Below are 19,215 nucleotides of genomic sequence, written 5' to 3'. Positions count from 1 at the left end.
TGATGGCGGCAAGCGCAGGAAGGGGCGGCGCGCGGGGCGGAGCGGCGACGGCGCCGGCGGGGAGCGCGCAGCAGCGCGGCGGCGGACGGCAGGGATGGCGAGATCCACGCGGCCCCCCGCGCTGCCCGTAGCGCCCGGCTGCGGCTCGGGCGCGGCCGGGCGCTGCGGGCTGCGCGGGGGACGCCGCTTCGACCCCTCTCCGGCCCGCTCCCTGCCGCCGTAGTCGGATCGGGGCCTCGCAGCGGCGGCCCGCCGGCAGCCCCGCCCCCTCCGTCCCCTTAAAGGGCCCGCGGGTGCCGCGCGCGGCTTTGCCAGTGCTCGCCTCGCGCCGATGGCGCCGCTCTCGGCTGCGGCGCTGCTTCCCTTCTGGTCGCCTCTCGCTTCCTCCCTCCGTTCCCTTTCGCTTCCGGGGTCACAGCCGCCGCGGCCGCCGCTCGGGAACCAGCCCCGTCCCGGGGCCCGGCCGGGAGAGCCGGCCGCCGCGCTCCCTGCAGGCCGCGCCGTCCCGCCGTCCCCATGGCCAGCAACCCTCAGCCGCAGCCCCCGCCGCCGCCTCCCCCGCCGCCGCCCCCGCAGCAACAGCCGCCGCTGCCGGGGACTGGAGCCTGCGCGGGGAGCGGCGCGGCGGAGCCGGAGCTGGTCTCCATGATCGTCAGTCACCTCAAGAGCCAGGGACTCTTCGACCAGTTTCGCCGCGACTGCCTGGCCGACGTGGACACCAAGGTGCGGGCGGGCGGCGGTGCCCGGCGGGCTGCCGGCTCCGTTCCCCGGGCGCGGGGCCGGGCGGGAGGGAGGCGTGGGGCGGCCGCGCGGGCCGTTGGAACCCGCGCCTCCTCGGCTGTTATGCGGGGCGAAGCTGAGGCCGCGTTCTCGGAGGGCGGCGGTGCGAGCGCGGCTGTTGGTGCCGAGCCTTTCCGGCAGCGCGCGTTAAATGCGTTACAAGCTCGTAGCAAGCCGGGAACGGCCGCTGCCTGCTGCGGGCCGCCGTGAGGCCTCCGGCTACTCCGGAGAGCTACGAGTCGTCCAACCTCTCTGTCCTCTTGTGCTTTGTTGTTTTGTTTTTTTTTCTTCAGCCTGCCTATCAGAATTTGAGACAGCGTGTTGATAACTTTGTTTGCAACCATTTGGCCACTCATACCTGGAGTCCTCATCTCAACAAGAACCAGCTGAGAAATAACATTAGGCAGCAGGTTCTCAAGTAAGTGGTACTTCTGGGGTTTCTGTTGGAATACGCTTGTGTTCTGTGACAGCTAGCTGAAGCTGTAGGTCAGTTGTAAGCTGCCTGTTTTCTTTTAAGGGACTTCTAGATAAGCTTATTTTTTTTTATTTTTTTTTTTAATTTAAACAAACGGTGGTATTATTTCAGTTAGCACTTTGTCATCAGCGTTACTCAGAGTTAGGCTTCAAATGTTATTTTGACTGATTGGAATTTATCCGGTGATGGAAGGCTTGTGTCTGACTTGGGGTGTGACATCCCAGCTCAGGATAACCTTTGCTATTTCTTAAAAATAAACGCAGTTGCTATTATCTGATGTTGAACTAAGGATAATAAATAGAATTTGACAGATAAAGCCCTGCAAAATGCAAATCACAAAACACAAAACTGGATGTAAATCTGTCTAGAGGGAGAAAAGCTGTTGTGGGACTGCTCTTACATCAAAATGATGTCATGCACGTATGTAATGCTTGATTGTTTCATGTTCCATTAGTTTTACTTCTTAAAAAGTAGTGATAGGAAGCATTGGGAAGTTTCTTTAAGTAGAGTGAGTTTTGTCACTGAATTGGGTCTCATACAAAGGATTTGTGAACAAATGTGTTCAGTTATAATTTAGTGACTTTTTGTAACTGGTATAGAGAGAGAGATCTGGGGATTTCTTAATCCAAGCAATGGTGTCAAAAGACAGTGTAATCTTTTATAAAGAGGGGTCTGGAGAAAACCTTAAGGTAAGAAGTTCTCCATTGTCACTAATTTTGTTACTTAAGATTAAAGGTGTTCTATAAAGCTGTACAAACTCCTCGTTGTCGCAGTGTATTGTGTGAAAAGTGAATTAGAACAATGGAGGCTGATTAATCTGTTCTCACGCTGTCCAAAATTTATTTATTTTATGCCATGGGAGTTGATAAGATCAGATTCCTTCTTAATGTTTCTTCCAAAATATGCTTTTACAGTTAGTTAACATTTGTAGACATAACCTGTACTGACATAGCCACAGGTCGTACTGTTGTGTCATTTCCATGCAATTAAATCACTTCGTTTCTTAGACTTTTTCTTAATTTATAAGGTGTTAGAGCTGTGGAAATACAGCTGACTAAATACATACCTGAGTGATGTTCAGAAAACATTAGTGCTTCACTTAAAGTGTTTAGAAGTGTTTGCATGATATCTAACTGAACATGTCATTAAGACATTCTCCAAGACATTTTCTTATTAACTGTGAATGTAACTTTTGTTCTAGATCTGGAATGCTGGAATCTGGAATTGACAGAATTATTTCTCAGGTTGTGGACCCAAAGATCAACCACACATTCAGACCTCAGGTGGAAAAAGCTGTCCATGAATTTTTAGCAACACTGAATCACAAAGAGGAGGCAGGCCCCAGTACAGCTGCAAATGAGGAGAAAACGGACACGTCTGTTGCCGTGCAAGGTATTCTACCTCTTCTGTTAGCAGTCTACTATCAAAAGTTTGTTTTCTTTAGGAAAGGGAACACTGACTAGGTTTGTTGCTAGCACAGAATCATCGGTATCCATTGGCAAGCTGAGCTCCAGGCAGCCTGCCATTATACTTGTCTCTTGCTACAATTATAAAGTTAGAAGGCAAGAGAGATGTCACCATGTATCACTTTGTCACTTCCACTCAGCTTTACAGGGGATCAATTTACTGTGGGGAGGAATGTTGGTCTTAAGTTCTGGCCCTGTAAGAATTGTGTGGTCAAATGAAACATAGCTGTACGAAAAGAATGACTTAATTTTTTTATCCTTTGGTAGATCCAAAAGGGTTATCTGGAAGACATTTGTGTTAATTCTGTTGCTGTGTGCTAAGATTCTCTCAGGAACTTAAGTTCTGCTGCAAATCAGCTAATCCTTAGTTTGTCTATAAACACATCAGTTTATTTGTTTTTTATTTATGTTGCCCTGTATCAGCTTCTAAGGGCTTTGGCAGGTATTTGTCCATTCTTTCTCTTCCTAAGAGACTCCACTGCAGTTCATTTAGTTGTAACCAGACCCTTTATTTAAATCCTAGCTCTTTTCCTGTGGGGCCAGCTTCCTTTAAAGTAAGTGGGTTAACAAGCCAGCTGCACCTCCCCGTGCTAGTCCAGTTAACCCTTTCTCACCAATCTTTAAAATTCATTTTAAGTGAATAGGAAACTGATATGTTCTTTTGATAGCTCTATTATTTTATAATCAGTACACTGAGTTCATTTCTGCTGTCATTTATGAAGATATAAGGGGAAGAGATGTAGAATTCTCATGGCAGTACGCTTTTCCCTAGCCTACTGATGATAAAGTTGAGCTTCCTTCTCATAGACCATTCTTGCTGTTTCTTGAAGATTGTAACATCTTGTTCTTTATTTTTTTTAATAACTGAAATCTCTAGATGCAAAGTTATTGAAATATTTTGGTTAATCTTATTTATCTTAAGTGGAGTAGTAGTTAATTTTTCTTTTGACTTTCTTAATGTCATTGTCATTCTAGCTAAATGGCTACTTCCCTTCAAACATTACCATCATGGAAAATGGTAGAAACTAACTTAAACTGTTTTCTTTCTTCCTGTTCAAGGTGTTTCTACTACTGCTCCTAGTGGCAATGTAGCTAGTGATGCAATGTCAATTTTGGAAACAATAACTTCTCTAAACCAAGAAGCAAGTGCTGCCAGGGCTTCTACAGAAAACTCAAGTTCCAAAAACAATGACAAAACTGCAAGAAGACTGTTATCTCAGCAGAGTGTTGATGGTGGCACTGAGAGAAACATGGAAGACATGCCAGATAAAGAAAAAGCAATTTCTGATCTTTCTGGAGAAGGGGCTGAAACATTTGTGAAGTGTGAAGATTCAAATGAGCTTCCTTGCCAAAGTGAAGAAACAAAAAATTCAACAAAGGATGCCAGTAGTTCATCTGTTACATTTAAAGATGCAAGTAAAGAAATACAACAGGATAGTGAAGATCAGAAGAGTAAACTAATAGATAAATGTGAAAAGAAACCAGAAGGTGATAGGAGAAAAGAAAAGAAAGAAAAACTTGACAAGAAGAAAAATGATGATGCTGCTAAGTCAAAAGAGGAAAAACAAGTGAAAGAGTCAGAACCAGTGAAACAGTTAGTTCCAGAAAAAAATAGCAATAAACATAAAGCATCTGAAAGTGCTAAAGAAGGTATGGTATGGGCAATGCTTGCTCTTAAAATATGGATATGCTAAAGTGTATTCAGGAGCTGAATTAGAAATGTGTGTGGGAAAATATGTTTTCTGCTAGTTCTGACATACTAGCCACAGTTAGCTCATGGCTCATCTCCTTTCACTGAGGTACATGAATCAGGAAATGTGGATCTTTGATTCTTCAGGCATTTTCCTCCTTAGTCATGTGTTATTCCAACAAGATCTCAGCAGTTTAAGGTGTTAATTTTTTTTTCCTTTGCTATTTCTTATTCTTAAGACTTTGTTTTCAATGTTTTTGTTTTTGTTTTTTTTTTTTTTTGTAAGAAAAGCTTTTCAAATACAATGTGCTGTATTACAACTTCTCTCTTTTTCTCCTTTGCAAGAACATACATCACTAGATTCAGATACAGATGTACTCAGTGACATCACTGTCAGCTCTGTCCATACGAGTGACCTTTCTTCCTTTGAAGAGGAAAGCGAAGAAGAACCTGTTATTTCTGACAGTACTGAAGAGGGGGAGATCACATCAGATGGTAAATCAGTTAGATTGTTAATGGCAGTGCTAAAATTGCAAGAAATAGTATGCAACTCTTTTGTAATTTGAATACGTTCTCTAACAATTTTGATGTTTTGCAGTATTTTGTGTTTACCTGGGAGATTTTAAATTTGGACTGGTAGTATTTGTGCAAACATGAAGGATGAATAGAAGACATATTTTGAGTCTCTTTTTTTTGTAATAGTATTATATATGCTAAATGTTGTCACTCTTACTACAGTGTATAATAGAGAACAGAACCACTTAAGTGATGGATATGAGGCTTTGCAGTGAGATTTTTACCTTCCTTTTTGCCAGAAATGTAGCAAACACTGGAGTGATTTGTTAGTTTTCCTGCAGTACTGGATGTACTTGACTTTGCTGACTTTGTTTTCAGAGCTTTAGATTTGCTTGTATTTTCAAATTCTATTTGGTCGCAGCAGAAGAAATGTGAATTGGTCTAGCTTTAAGAGTTGGGAAACACTAAACCTGTTGTCTGGCTGGGTTACATTTTGTAGTTTTCTTTGTCTTGAGCAGACCACAGGTTCTTAGTGATTTCTGCAAATATTACTCTAAGCGTAACTTTTCTGCTCTAAAAATACTCTGTAGAAGCACTCAATTTCTTTTATGTTCTCTAGCTTTGGTTTTTTCTTTTGATGATAGATTGCATGATGTGAAAACAAGCCTGAAGTATGTTTCAAGGGTGTAAATGCTTCTTATGGTATGAAGCATAAGCGCTTTTGCAATATCTCTGATAGTGCTGATAAATAAAATCTAGTTCTGTCTTACTCAAATAATGCTACATTAGTGCAAACAAGTATATTCTGTTTAAGTATTTTCAGCAAACCTATCTAGTTGATTTTAAATGGTGTACAAATTTTTGGTGTAGGAATGAAGCTTAGTTTAATACTCAGCAGAAGTAATATTCTGACACAGTCCTGGAAGTATCTAAATACTATAGGTATAATGCAACAAGGTTTCAGGTACAAGGATTAAGCTCTTCAGTATAATTTATTTTCCTTTTAACATCTTGAAATTTTTTTTTAACTGAGCAGCGTACATAAATTAATATACATTCCAGGTTTCAGTAATTTGATGGTATTTTGAACTTTAACTATGTTTTTGAGGAAAGTAAGTTAAGTTTGGGGAGGCTTGTTTCTTCAAAAGTGATGGTGAAAGTACTGCCTTAATTTATTAATCTTTCCGTGCACTTAAAAAAACTTTTCAGATGAAGAGGAGAAAAACAATAAAAATAAGGCAAAGCCTCATGCGAATGAACTGAGCGATGGGAGAGCCAAGCCGGTTCGTCATGCTTATGTTCGTAAGCCTTTTTTGTACTCCAAATACTTCAGTGATTCTGATGATGAACGAACAGTAGAGCAACGTCGCCAGTCCATTGTAAGTTTGAGTTTTGTTACTGCTCAGTGTCTTCATTCCTTCAACTTTCCTCCAGCACCAAAATTTCATTTCTTACTTGGCCCTGATTTGTAAGGAGAATTTTAGTTTTGTTTTTGGTGTTACCCCTGTTCCTTTTTCAGACTTTAACCAATATTGCATGATATAGAGCAATGCACTCCATGGAAACACTCTGCTGGGTGTAGTTAAAAAGGCTTCTGGTGGAGGTAAAAAACAAGAAAATGAAACCACAAAAAAAAATCCACGTGTAATGGTTTTGACATCTTTTCCCTGACTTTCAAATGAACAGTGCTCTGGTGTTAATAGAGAGTTTACTAAGTACGTACCAGCTCTTCACAGATGCATTCATTCTTGCTTGAGTCATTAAGTGTGAAGATTAGGAACTGCTACAGACACACACACACACAAAAAAAAAAAGTCCGCAGTGGCTTTAATACATGTGACGAGAACTTAAGTGGAAGAAGTAGCCTTCATCTACCTATGGTCTTCCTTCAGTGTGGTTTTGTGCAGTGTGGGCCAAGGATTTCTTTACAAATGCATTTCTCACTGTCCCTGAAGTAGTTGTAAGATTTCTGCAGGCAGTGAGAAGAGAGGTTTAAGTATGTTTCTTCTGGAAGAAAGCACACAAAGCAGGATCCAGTTGTTCTTTTAGACTTTCCGTTAAGTCTGAATGCATGTTGCTTGTAACATAGCATTCTTCAATCCAAGCTAATGCTGGGGACTTGTGGGTGTTGAGTAAGACAGAGTCTGTAGTTTGTTTATGCATTTTGAGGTTCATAGAGCTGGAAAAAAAAAAAATAGTAAATCAGTTAAAACTACCCCCCTTTAATTATTTTATATCTAGGGGGGAAAAAAAAGCTGCAAGGAAACACCTATAAACTATAGGTTTTTTTCTGCTTTTTTTTTCTTTTATGTAAATATTTATATAAATTAGATATGCTTGTTGATTAAGAAGTGTTGGTCTCTATCTGCTGTGTTGAGCAGCAGTGTAACTCTGGGGGTCAGCTAGTTTCACCTTACAGGAGTATTAGAGGATTCCATTTGCTTTGACATAAAGCTTTCGAAGTACTATTAATTTTTTTCTTTGCTTCAAGCCAAAGCATTCTGTTTTCTGTATAATTTCTGTATATCTGTAGAATATTCTTTGACCTAATGATAAATTGTCTTTTCTTCCTTGTGTATCTCCAGGCCAAAGAAAAAGAGGAGAGACTTTTAAGAAGACGAATGAATAGGGAGAGACTTGAAGAGAAACGTAAACAGAAAACTGCAGAAAAAACAAAGTCCCTGAAAAGTGGAAGTCAAAATGCTAAAGGTATGAATATTTTAACTTTTTTTTTTTTTTTTAGGTCCTGTTGTGGTTTAACCCAGCAGGTGGCTAAGGAACCACATGGTCATTTGCTTACTTCCTCTCTTCCTATTAAGATGGAGGAAGAATTGAGTGGGTAGAACTCATGGATTGAGATAAAACTATATACTGAGAGAGAGAAGTGATGCAGAAGCAATTGCTCACCATCCCCTGATCAATGCCAAGTTAGCCTCCAAGCAGCAGTGGATCAGAGAGAGAGATGAACTCCCACCCTCCTTAAAAACTCCTTCTGCTTGATGTCATAATGTGTGTGATATCCCTTTGGCCAGTTTAAGACAGCTCTCCTGATTCTGTTCATTCTGAGCTTGTTAGGCCCTTTGCTGTGAATAGCCTTGGCTCTGTACAACATTGTTTAGCAGCAACTGTAAACATCAGTGTGTTATCAGTGTTGTTCTTCTCATAGAACCAAAATGTAGCATCATACCAGACACTTTGAAGAAAGCAATTACATCCCAGCTGAAACTAAGACAAGATCTTATTTTAAGGGAAAATAAGGGTAAAATGACGACAATGGGCCTTTCTTCATTTCTCTTGAAAGTCCAATGTTTGTATAATCTGATTTCTCGTTTCAGTATATACATATTTAAATTGCTGGATTATCCGTGATTATATTGCTTGTATGCTCGTATGTGTTAGTTTTATACATTTAGTGTTCTACAGACATAATTATTTCACCATTTGGGTATTATATTTCAGGAAAAAGTGGCTTGAATTTGGAAGAACCGTCAGCAAGAAGTCTCGAGTCAAAAGCTACTGGTACCAGCATTAAGGATGTGCTTAAAGAACAGAAATTCTTAGAAAAAAAAGTAGCTTTGAGCAGAAAAAGAAAAAGAGATTCAAGGTATTTGTGTATTTAGTCAAATGAAGTAAAATATTCAGAAATTTATTTTTGTAGATTGAATTGTTTCTCTTCAACTTTGCTGCTCACCTTACTTATTTAAACAATTTCTTTCTATGATACTTGGTTAACTTTGTTACTAATAAGTATAAAGTTATGGCTGCTTAATATACAGCAACTCAGCAGCCTTTGTGTGACTTCTTACGCACAGAATAATAAAAGGACATGAGAATGGTCAGCTGTTAGATGTTTGTGCATCTAGTAGAAAAGAAATGTGTGATGTATCTCCATTAACTTTTGTTTTTGGAAGTGGCAGAGTTCCTAGTACATACTTAACGTTTTCTCTTCTGTCATGTTTGTTTTGTTGTTTGTTTTTTTTTTGTTTTTTTTTTTCAAGCTTTTCATTACTACATTTTCATTCACTTACCTTATTTCTTGACCTCATTAAAGAAGTAAGATTTAAAAAAAAAAAAAAAAAAAACACCACACTTCAGATCAATAGTAGTGAAGCTTAATTGACTGCTTGTGTAGGCTTTTTATAATTTGCATATACATTAAAAAAGAAATGCGTTACACGCTGTCATGCTGGAATGTGCTCTGCAGTTATTCCAGAAGAATAACTTTACTTGCTTGATGTTCAACTCACTCTGATCTTTAATTTCATATTTTCTATTTGTACAAACATGCATAGCTGTCTATGTACATGTGTAGATATAGTAAATGAGCCATATTTCTAAAAGATAATATTTTTGCAATTTTTCTTGCTTTTAAATGGACAGCATTAGGTTTGTTCTTTTTTTTTTTTTTTTTTTTTTTTTAGAAAAATGTATTAACTATTTTACAGGGACAACTGTGCTACTAATATTGTCATCCTGATGTTCTCTGATTTAAAGCAGTGTTGTCCAGAGGACATGTATGAAGTCAGTACGCATAATTTGGACAAACTGTATAGTCATAAGTTTTGTAACCATGTTCTCCTTCAGTATTTCAGTGTACTTTTATCTCGCCTTCAGCTTTAAAGCAGAAATTTTACTAAGTCATGTTTTGAGTTGCTGTCTTTTTTTCTGATTGCTTGTCCAAATACTTGTTTCAGGCGTGTTGAAGACAGTTGGAAAAAGAAATATGAGCCATCTGAAGATGATTCTAAGGAAGTGCAAAAGACAAATGAGGTATGTGTCTCTAAGGCTAATAAAATTAATTACAAAAAGAAATACTGTTATGAGCTTTTTAATTGCAGTAATGCTTATTCATACATCCATACCAAACTGCATACTATTGCAGCATTTGTTCTTATGAATTGTTTTTTTCATGCTTCTTGTGCTCTAACATTAAATCAATTTTGTTTTCTGAATTCTAGTAAACGCTAGGTTGCATTGTTTATGTATTTGGTGCTGATTTGTTTTGTACTGGAAGGAGGGGATTTGAGCAGTATTCTGTAAATTATGTTGTACTTCACAAGCAGCAGTCTGTCTTACATGCAAAGATTCGATAAATTTGATTTTCTTGAACTTTTCCTTGGGAAGTTGTAACAATGTAGTCTGACTAGTAGAAGACAATTCTTAAGTTGAGTTGTTAGCAACAAAGTTATTACCAAGAAAGTGACAGGCAGAAGTTTAACTGGAAGTCTAGAACTACCTGGTATGAGTTTCTGAATTTTGTTTAAACATTGTATCAGATTTTTGAAGCGACTCATGGAATATTTGAAATGGTTGTTGTCCATTCAAAGATATATTTAAATTGTTTTTAAAAGGAAAGTTCACTTTATAAAGAAGTTCAAGGTCAAGCAGACTGTTGAATTCTGTTTCTTTTGGCATTCCTACAATAGCAATCAGTTGAAATAAGATTAATTTTTTCTCATCAATTTTTACAATTCTTATTATGATAAGGGTTCCCTACTGCATTGTTTTTAATTTGCCTTCAACAATTGTCAGTCATGTAGTGAAGGAACTCTGACATCTGCCTACATATATTTAACTTTCTTTTGCAGACTTGTGAAAAAAATTCTTCAAAAGAATTAAAGCATAACCATGGCAAAACTGAAACCTCTAAACCACTTCGAAGACTTTCGGAATCGATACATTCAGCTGAGGAAAACAAAACTGATTCTAAAGTGGAAAAAGAACATAAAAGAAAAATTTCCACATCTCTTCATACTGAAGGAAACCAACAGGACATTGAAACAAAGGACCCAAAAAGACAACTGGAAAGATCAGAAGCCAATACTGATGAACTACAGAAGCAGAAAACCATATTTAAAAATGAAAAACACCCCAAAAAAGATAGTGACACAGAAATTCAACATATGAGAAATGCTGCCAAAAAAGAAGCCAAGTCTTACAGAGATAAAAATGAAAAGGAAGTAACAGCATTAGAAGATAAACTTTCCTTAAAGCATAAATGTAAAGGAGATAATATTCATAAATCAGTTGAAGATGTTGAACTCTATTCTTCTGAGAAAAGTTTGAAAGGAGAGGATGGTACTCAGAAACATAATCAACAAGTGAAGAATTCCTCAGATGACAAATCTGAAAGAAAAAGTAAACACCGAAGTGAACGGAAAATATCAGTAACTGGAAAAGATGGAAAAGGTATTTCTGATTCCACTTTAAAAGCTGAAGAGTTACTTCGTAAGGAAAATAAAAAAGACAGGCATCTCTCAACAGAAAAATCAAGAGCAGAATACAAATCCAAAAGATCTCTGAGTGATTCTAGGCCGCAGAAGGATTCTATAAGTGCCTCAAAGCAACTTGCTTCTGCATCGCACAAAAGAAGTGAAAGTTACTCAGAAGAAAAACATGAAATAAAATCCACTAACTCTGACTACAATTTGAAGCAAGAAGACGGTGTTCATAAAGACAGACGAAGATCTAAGAGCCTTGCAGAAGACAAAATTTTATTGAAGTCTAAGTCAAAGAGTCATAGTAAACAATTGAAAGCATCCGAAACAGAATTACAAGAAAATTTAGCAAAACAAGATACTAGTCAGAAACTGGATAAAGATAAGCACATGGAAGAGAATGATTCGGATAAACAACACAATTCCAAAAATGAAGATAAAATATCTGAAGAGAGCGGTGCTGATTTTGAGTTTGAAAGTGGAATGCAGTCAACTCAGGGATCACAAAAAGACTCCAGTCACAGAGTTAAGTTACACTCTGGAGAAAGAGGATCTGTAAAAGAGAAATGTAGAGGTGATAAAGATTTAAGTAACTCCAAACTAGAAAGAAAGTTATCTGTTGAAAGTCACAAAAGCAGAAGCATAAAGCATGGCAACAAGGAAATAAAGAAAAAAGAAGAATGTGCCAAAGTGGAGGATAAAGATATGAAAGAAATGGATGGTGGACATGAGAAAGTAATGGGCATCACAGTGACAGTGGATAAAAAACAAAGTAAAAAGGTATCCTGTGAAAACAGAAAAGGCAATATATCAAACCACAATTTGCTTGGAGAGGAAAAGCAATCAGTTGGTGTAACTGTAAGCAGCTCTCTTCCTGTTCCTCAAAAGTCGAATATGAATAGTAATGACATGTGTTCTGGTCATGAGGGAGAAGTGATGGAACTTGATTTGGATGAAAAAAAAGTACAAGAATCTAAAATGGAAGGAAAAGACATTTTAAATTCAGTCCAAGCCACAGATGCCAAATACACAGCAAAAGAAAAAATCTCTTCTGCAAGTAAGGAGTTGAAACACACCTTGGCAGATCTTGAAGCTTCTGAATTGAAGTTTCTGGCTGCAGTTGAAAAAACTAATAAACAAGAAGATATCCCTAATAAGCAAGCTGGTGCCTTAGATGCTTTATCCAAACAAACGTCAATGGATCAAGGACTCCATAAAGAAGGAGCCTATAAAATGGGTATTGTATCTGGAAAAAGTCATGGAATCTTACTGAATGCTCCCAGTAAGGACCGAACTTCAGAAGACAGCAGAAAACCAAAGAATTTTAAAACTGTGCTAAATTCTAATTCAGATAATGTTCCTTTAGCAATTAATTCTCCCAGAAAAGATGCTGCTGATCCAAAGTCCATGGATATGGAGATCACTGATTTTACACACTGGGATAGTATGTCTAGTACATCTAAAGAAGAATGCCATAATTCAGATGGGACTACTTTGTTTGAAGATGACGCAGCTTCAAAGAATGATGCAACACAGGTTGTATACATGGAACAAGAAGATAGTTTAGTGTTGAGTTCTATTATGAAAGGTGGTGATGACAACACTAAGACAAACAATATAGAAAAAGATAATGGAACACTCCATTCTGATGAGCAAGCAATGGAAAACAGTGCAGCTGGCTCACCTAGTCAAGATTATGACAAAGCATCAAAATTAGAAAGCACTCCAAGAAGCAAATTGAAAATAAAAGAGGAAAGCTTGAGGACTGTTGTGACTGAAGACTGTGGAGATATACCAACAAAAGCACTTCTAAAAAAACTGAAAAAGAAAGAAAAAGAGTGCTTAAATACAGATTATTCCACAAAGGGAGAAAGAAGCACAATGATGGATAATGTGCAACAGAATGAGACGTGTGATACTTGTAATGTGATGCAATCTTCCTCTGTGCTAGCATCTAAAAAAGATCCTGAAGAAACAGTCAAAGACTCTGTTCCAGCTACTGGGCAAGAAAAGAATAGTAGCATAAAAGATAAAAATGAAAGCAGTGCTGTAGGTACCAGTGCAGGAAGCAGTAAACTTAGTCTCTTGTACAGCAGTATACAAACAATTCCAGCCACTGTGATAGGAACTAGCACAGAAAAGATTGAAAGCACTATAATGGCCTCTAGTACAGGAGAAGAAAGAGCTGAAGGTGCATCACGTTCTGAAAAGGGAAGTGATGCTACAACCACTTGCTCAGAAGAAGAAAGCGAGATGGCATTAATCTGCACAAGCATAGAAGCTGACGAAGGTTTCACAACAGGCTTATGGGTAAAAACTGGTGAGGGGAGTAGTTTCATTACAGGAACAGATATTGGTGAGTGTACAGTTACAGCAGCAGAAGAAGGTGGTGGCAGTGTCGTCACTGAAGGATTAGCAGAAAGTGAAAGCTTTCTAACAAGTACAAAAGAAGAAGAAAATGATGATTGCACTATGGTTGATGCAGAAGAAAGCAGTAAGGATTCAGTCAATGGAAGTGGAGTAGAAAATGAAGATAGTGTGAATAGTGCTGGAGCAGAAGAAAAAGATGATGCTGTAACTAGTGCGGGCTCTGAAGAGAAGCGAAAGACCTTGACTTGTGTAGGTGCAGGCAAATTAGAAAGTTCTGTGTCCTACTTAGGTGAAGTAGAGAGTGATGGTGCCGTAACTAGTGCGGGTACGGAATCAGGTGAAGGATCAACAAGTGGTGGCAGTTCAGGTAAATTTAGGGGCAATATAAGAGCTGACCAAGTAAAAGAACATGAAAGTACTGTGACTTGCACAGGTGCAGAAGAAAGAAGTTGTAACTTCATTATGTGTTCAGTAACTGGTACAGATGCCCAGGGAGAAGGTTCTGTAAGTGGGGCATGTATTGCAGTGGTTGCAAATAACAGTGCCACAACTGGAACTACTGGTGACAAATGTGAGGATACTATAAATGGTGAAAGTACAGTGACCAGCACAGGCATAACTCCAGAAGATGATGCTGAAATTTCAGTTCTTTGTACAGGACTAGAAGACAGCAATGAAGGTTTTGCAGTTTGTTTAGATACTGAAAAATGTGAAAGTGCAATGGACAGCACAGGGACAAAGGAGGAAGCTAGTATCACTATAGTCAGCATTGGACCCTGTGATGATGAAGATTTTGTGACTAGTACAGGCTCAAAAGAAGAGGATGAAGAAGGTGAGGGTATTGTGACCAGTACTGGAAGGGGAAATGAAGAAATTGAGCATGCTTCTACTTGTACAGGAACGGAAGGTGAAAATACACTGATTTGTATAGGTGCAGAAGAAGGTGAAAGTTCCATTATCTGCATAGTTGCTGAACAAATGGAAGCTGAGTCAGGGCTGGCTGGCACAAATGTAAATAAGCTTACCGTTGACAGCATGACAGATGTAGAGAAAGAAGCTAATTGTGGCACAGACTGTAGAAGTGCTAAAGGGATAGTTGAAAGCAGTGTAACCAGTGCAAGTGCTGATGATGAGGATGCTGTGGCAGCATGCATAGAAAAACATGAAGGTACTTTGATTCCCTTAGATGCTGAGGAGTGTGAAGGCCCCATGACTAGTGCTATGACTCTGCAAGATAGAGGTCAGCCTGGTGCTGAAGGGCATGAGAATCCCATGACCTTTGGCAGTGGAGCACTTGATGGCTCTGTAAGTAGTGCCATTCCAAAGGAAGATGAAAATTCTCTTATTCCTGCTGACAGAGAGGAAAAAATTAAAGGTGATATCATCTCTACCAGTACAGTAGAAGGAAGTGATGCTCCGTTACATTCAGCCGCAGATACTGAGGATGGTCCACTTACCGTTGCAAGAGCAAATGAAAGTGGGGAAAGCTCTATGATCTCAGTCGATGCTGAAGGTACAGAGGTGCCCATGCCCAGCACAGCTACAGAATTTAAAGAAAGTGTGCTTGCTTTTAGCAGTAAACAGGACAAAGATGAGTGCACAATGATTTCCACTAGTATTGCAGAAGAATTTGAGGCTCCTATGTCTAGTGCCACTATTGAATACAATGGTCAGCTCCCCTCTGTGAAAACAAAAGAAATAAATGAAAGTACTGTGGTTTCTGTAGGTACAGAAATATATGACGTTCCCATGCCCAGTGCATCCAGTGCAGAAGAAGATGATGAAAGGCATCCAACTGCTAGCAATAAAGAAGAAAAAGATGAGTGTGCTATGATTTCCACAAGTGTTGTGGAAGAACAAGTAATCCTGATGTCAGATGAAGTTGCAGAGGAGACAATTCAACATATCTCAGAAACAGAATCTAAAAATGAAACAGTAATGATCTCTACAAGTACAGCAGAATGTTTTGAAGCTCCTATGTCTAGTGTAGCTGTACAAGATGAAAATAAACTCACTGCTTCAGAAACAGAAGGGAGATATGAAGCTGCTGTGATCACCACAAGTATGACAGAGGAATGTGAAATAGTACTCATCAGTGCAGCACCACAAGCTGAAGATCAACTCCTTGTAGCAGAAAGAGATGAAGAGGTTGTCTCTCCAAATGCATCCGAGGAATGTAAGATTGTGGAGACCACTGCTACTGTAGATGAACAGTTTGAACTAGCTGCTTTCAATACAGATGCAAGAGGCAAAGGTTCTGTGATTTTTGTGGGAGAATGTGGAGGTCCTATGCTGAGGGTTGCCACCAACAGTGAAGATCAGGATGCTGCTTCAAGTATAGGAGATAAAGAGGAAGGAGCAGTGATCGCTCTGAGCACAATGGAAGAATGTGATAGTCTCTTCACATTTACTGTCATAGAAGAAAGTCAACTTGATGCTGAGAGTTCAGAAGTAAAAGACAAAAGTGAGGAAGTTTTTAATACTGCTAACCAAATTGAATGCATCCTATCAACTGCGGGCCCAGAAAAAAGCAGTAATTCTTTGGTTGTAATTGGTCAGGAGAATGAGACCCATGAAAGTGTTGTGAGGGGAGCATCAATAGCATCTCAGGTGACTGTAGACAGTGAAATCACAGAGGCAGATGAAAATTCAGTCAATCTCATGAGTGTAGATGAAGCCCTTTGCGTGGAGATTAGTACAGAGACTGCTGTGAGCCCAAGTCCTTCCTCAGAGGTAAATGAGGATGATGAGCAAGCTGAAGATGTGTTGCATGAGGATGTTGCATCAGAACTCTCTTGCATCATTTCAGAAGCATCAGTAAAAGGTGAAACATTAAGAGATATAAACTGTAACTCAGACGTGCTTTTAGAAAGTGACTTTTCTGAAATAAGGACTCCGTTGCCTGGGGAACGGTCTCCTTCCTTAGTTTCTGCAAATGAATTAACTGTAAATAACCACAGTGAAGAGACTATAGAAGCAGAATTGGGGGAGAAAAGTGACTGTCCTGTGTTGCATGTAGAAGAGCTATATGGCAGCGATGATAAAATGAACTTGGTTAAAGTAGATGATTCAGGAGTTGAAGTTACTTTTCAGAAAACTAATACAACCTGTAATTCAGGTAAGGATTTCTGTGGGGTTTTGTTCTCTCTTGAGTTTATAGATATCCTCAATAAATGCTTTCTACCATGACTAGAATTAGCAATAACTTATGCTGTTCAGATATATCAGACTTCTTTGTAGTTTGCCAAATACTTGCTAATTATGAATTAATGAAAAATGGTTAAGCATGTAATTGTGTCTGTATTGGTGTGACTAAAGAAATCAGTATCCGATGCGTGTTGAAAGAAATGTTATTGGATTGCAGAATGGTTACCAAAATGTATCAACTTAAAATTATGAGCTAATATGTTGTTTGCAAGAGATTTCATTACCAACGTTCAGAAATTCAAAAATACTTTTATAGGAAAGAGGATATATTTTATTTAGACATATGTTCAGCAGTTTAAAAATGGCAACTTTGTAGTGATCTTTGAAAATCAAGAATGACCATCCTTAATCATAACTGCAGATTTTCTCAGGACTTCTTATATTTATTAAAAAAAAAATAATTTGCTTCAGTCACTTTATAGAGCCATAGAATGGCATAGGCTGGGAGGGTTCATCTTAGGTTGAAGTTCATCTAGTTCCAATCCATCCTGCTGTGGACTGGGTTGCCACCCACCACATCAGACTGCCCAGTGCCCCATCTGACCTGGCCTTGAAAACACTGCCAGAGATGGAGCATCCACAGCCTCTCTGGGCATCCTGTTCCAGTGCCTTACCACCCTCTGAGTTTAAAAAAAAAAACAAAGGGAAAAAAAAAGAACAAACTCCTAATGTCTTCTTCCTAATGTCTAACCTAAATCTCCTCTCTTCTATTTTAAATTCCCCCTTGTTCTGTCATTATCAGACTACATAAAAAGTTGGTCTTCCTCCTGCTTGTATGCTCTCACTTCAGGTACTGGAAGGCCACAATGAGATCTGTCTGGAACCTTCTCCAAGATAAACAAGTCCAACGCCTTCAATCTGTCTTTATAGGAAGGGTGCTGTTGCCCTTTCATCGTCTTCCTGGTCCTACTCTGGACCTGCTCCAGCAACTCCACATCCTTCCTGTTCTGGGGGCTGTGGACTTGGGCTCGCTTACACTGAACTTTTACACTGAATTTTTGAATTCTTTTCTTGCTGATACACTAATACACTTGAAATAGTCATCCTTTATGTTACTAGAGGAATTGGGCAATGATCCTAAATACACAAATATTTTAAGTCGGCAATGATTTTAGATATCTATTTTAGATAGAATGCTTGTGATAGCATATGGCACTAAGAATATGTTGGCACTAAGAACATCATGTTTTATTTCTAGTTCCATTTTTCTTAGGAGGTTATTACTTCAAGTGAATTTGCATGGTTGCAAGTTCCTTAAAATACCACCTAATGAGCATTCTTCTGTTTTCAGCCTTTCTTATTCTCCAGATTAGCTACAACACCAGGTTTAGGAAACAGTAAATTCTTTAAAGATCAAGTTCATTGTAAATTTTGGAGAAACTAAATGGTAGAAGAATCAGTAGAGAAATGTTCTTATCTTTATGTACACCAATGGGAACGGACTGCTGTTCATATATTTATTTTAATAGGTTTTTCCTTTTCCTGTTCGACTTTGCTGTTGTTTCAAAAATGCACTAAAATTTTATGGTGTGAGTTTGGGTCTAGTTTCTCAAGGGTTGGTTGTATTTCTAGTTGCCTTCGCTTATAAAAAAAGGTGCCCAAAATAGTTGTATAAATCATACAAAGTTTGTCTGCATGGCTTGTTTTTCAGATGTTGAAAGCATGTAGTTCCCATACAGAATTAAATGGGTGGGGTTTTAAGGTTTTGTGAAACAACCATCACTGACAGGAGGTACTGAGTCTATGGAAATTGGATAATTTCAGTGGTTGTGGTTTTAGAGCTTATGGGTTTAGACCTAATTGTCACTTAAAGGAAAAAATATTATTAGTATTAATTTGTACCTATGTATTCCTTAATACACTAGTAATTTGCTATTTAGAATTGGGTCAGAAAATCTATTGATGTTTTTAAAGGAAAAGTGTGGAAATAAGGCGAAGTCAGAAGTCATTAGTAAGCTCGTAAATCCTGACAGCCTATATTCACCACTTATTGTATTTAAGGAAAACAGAGAAATACGTGTGTTCTTGTAGATGCTGAGTTATTCTTTTGAACTGGTTTGCTGCAGACAAACTTGCTGTAGTTTCCATTGCCTACAAGATGAGGCTGTCTTTGCATGTTGTGCTCATGAGATGATGCTAAAGGATGGTGTTCTACTGTAGCTGAATACAGTACTGAGCTAAATACAGTGTAATGTAATTGAATAATTTCAGCATGTTTGTATTTCATTAGGCAATAATGGAGCTTTACCAAAGTTGGCAGAAGAACTAGAATTTGAAACTAACTTGAGAACTGAAGAGGTATTTATGATATTTTAAATTTCTTCACTATTTCTTGCATGGTTTTAATTTCTAAGATTTCTTTCTAAGCCTTTTATTTCTGTTCAATAAGAACTACATTTCAAAACTTTCAAAGAGTCATTTTTTTTTTTCAGAACTTTCAGCTGTATTCTTTTAAACAATTGACATTAAAGTTGTGTGATGTCCATGTTATTC

General features: G+C 38.7%; 1 protein-coding gene across 8 annotated transcripts in view; it reads left to right on the top strand.

The window, feature by feature from the left end:
- The first annotated feature begins 501 nt into the window (after positions 1-501).
- The window catches only part of BOD1L1 (biorientation of chromosomes in cell division 1 like 1), an 823,932-nt gene continuing 805,218 nt past the window's right edge, over positions 502-19,215 (top strand). For 7 of the 8 annotated variants that reach the window (XR_008206387.1, XR_008206388.1, XM_052681642.1 and 4 more), the window contains exons 1-11: positions 502-723; positions 1,074-1,198; positions 2,457-2,647; positions 3,781-4,371; positions 4,757-4,906; positions 6,137-6,306; positions 7,513-7,636; positions 8,387-8,531; positions 9,622-9,697; positions 10,516-16,633; positions 18,953-19,020. Coding sequence is in view for 6 of the 8 variants with exons in the window: in XM_052681642.1 (XP_052537602.1) it covers positions 517-723; positions 1,074-1,198; positions 2,457-2,647; positions 3,781-4,371; positions 4,757-4,906; positions 6,137-6,306; positions 7,513-7,636; positions 8,387-8,531; positions 9,622-9,697; positions 10,516-16,633; positions 18,953-19,020 (7,965 nt within the window). In the remaining 2 variants the exon portion in view is untranslated. The remainder of the gene's footprint in view (positions 724-1,073; positions 1,199-2,456; positions 2,648-3,780; positions 4,372-4,756; positions 4,907-6,136; positions 6,307-7,512; positions 7,637-8,386; positions 8,532-9,621; positions 9,698-10,515; positions 16,634-18,952; positions 19,021-19,215) is intronic. The other variant, XM_052681647.1, reaches the window with a different exon arrangement.

This window comes from Tympanuchus pallidicinctus, unplaced genomic scaffold (assembly GCF_026119805.1).
Source record: "Tympanuchus pallidicinctus isolate F22 unplaced genomic scaffold, pur_lepc_1.0 scaffold2, whole genome shotgun sequence".
NCBI classification, from domain to species: Eukaryota; Metazoa; Chordata; class Aves; order Galliformes; family Phasianidae; genus Tympanuchus; species Tympanuchus pallidicinctus.
The sequence above is the reverse complement of the archived record's forward strand: the minus strand, read 5'-3'. Positions and strand labels throughout refer to the sequence as shown.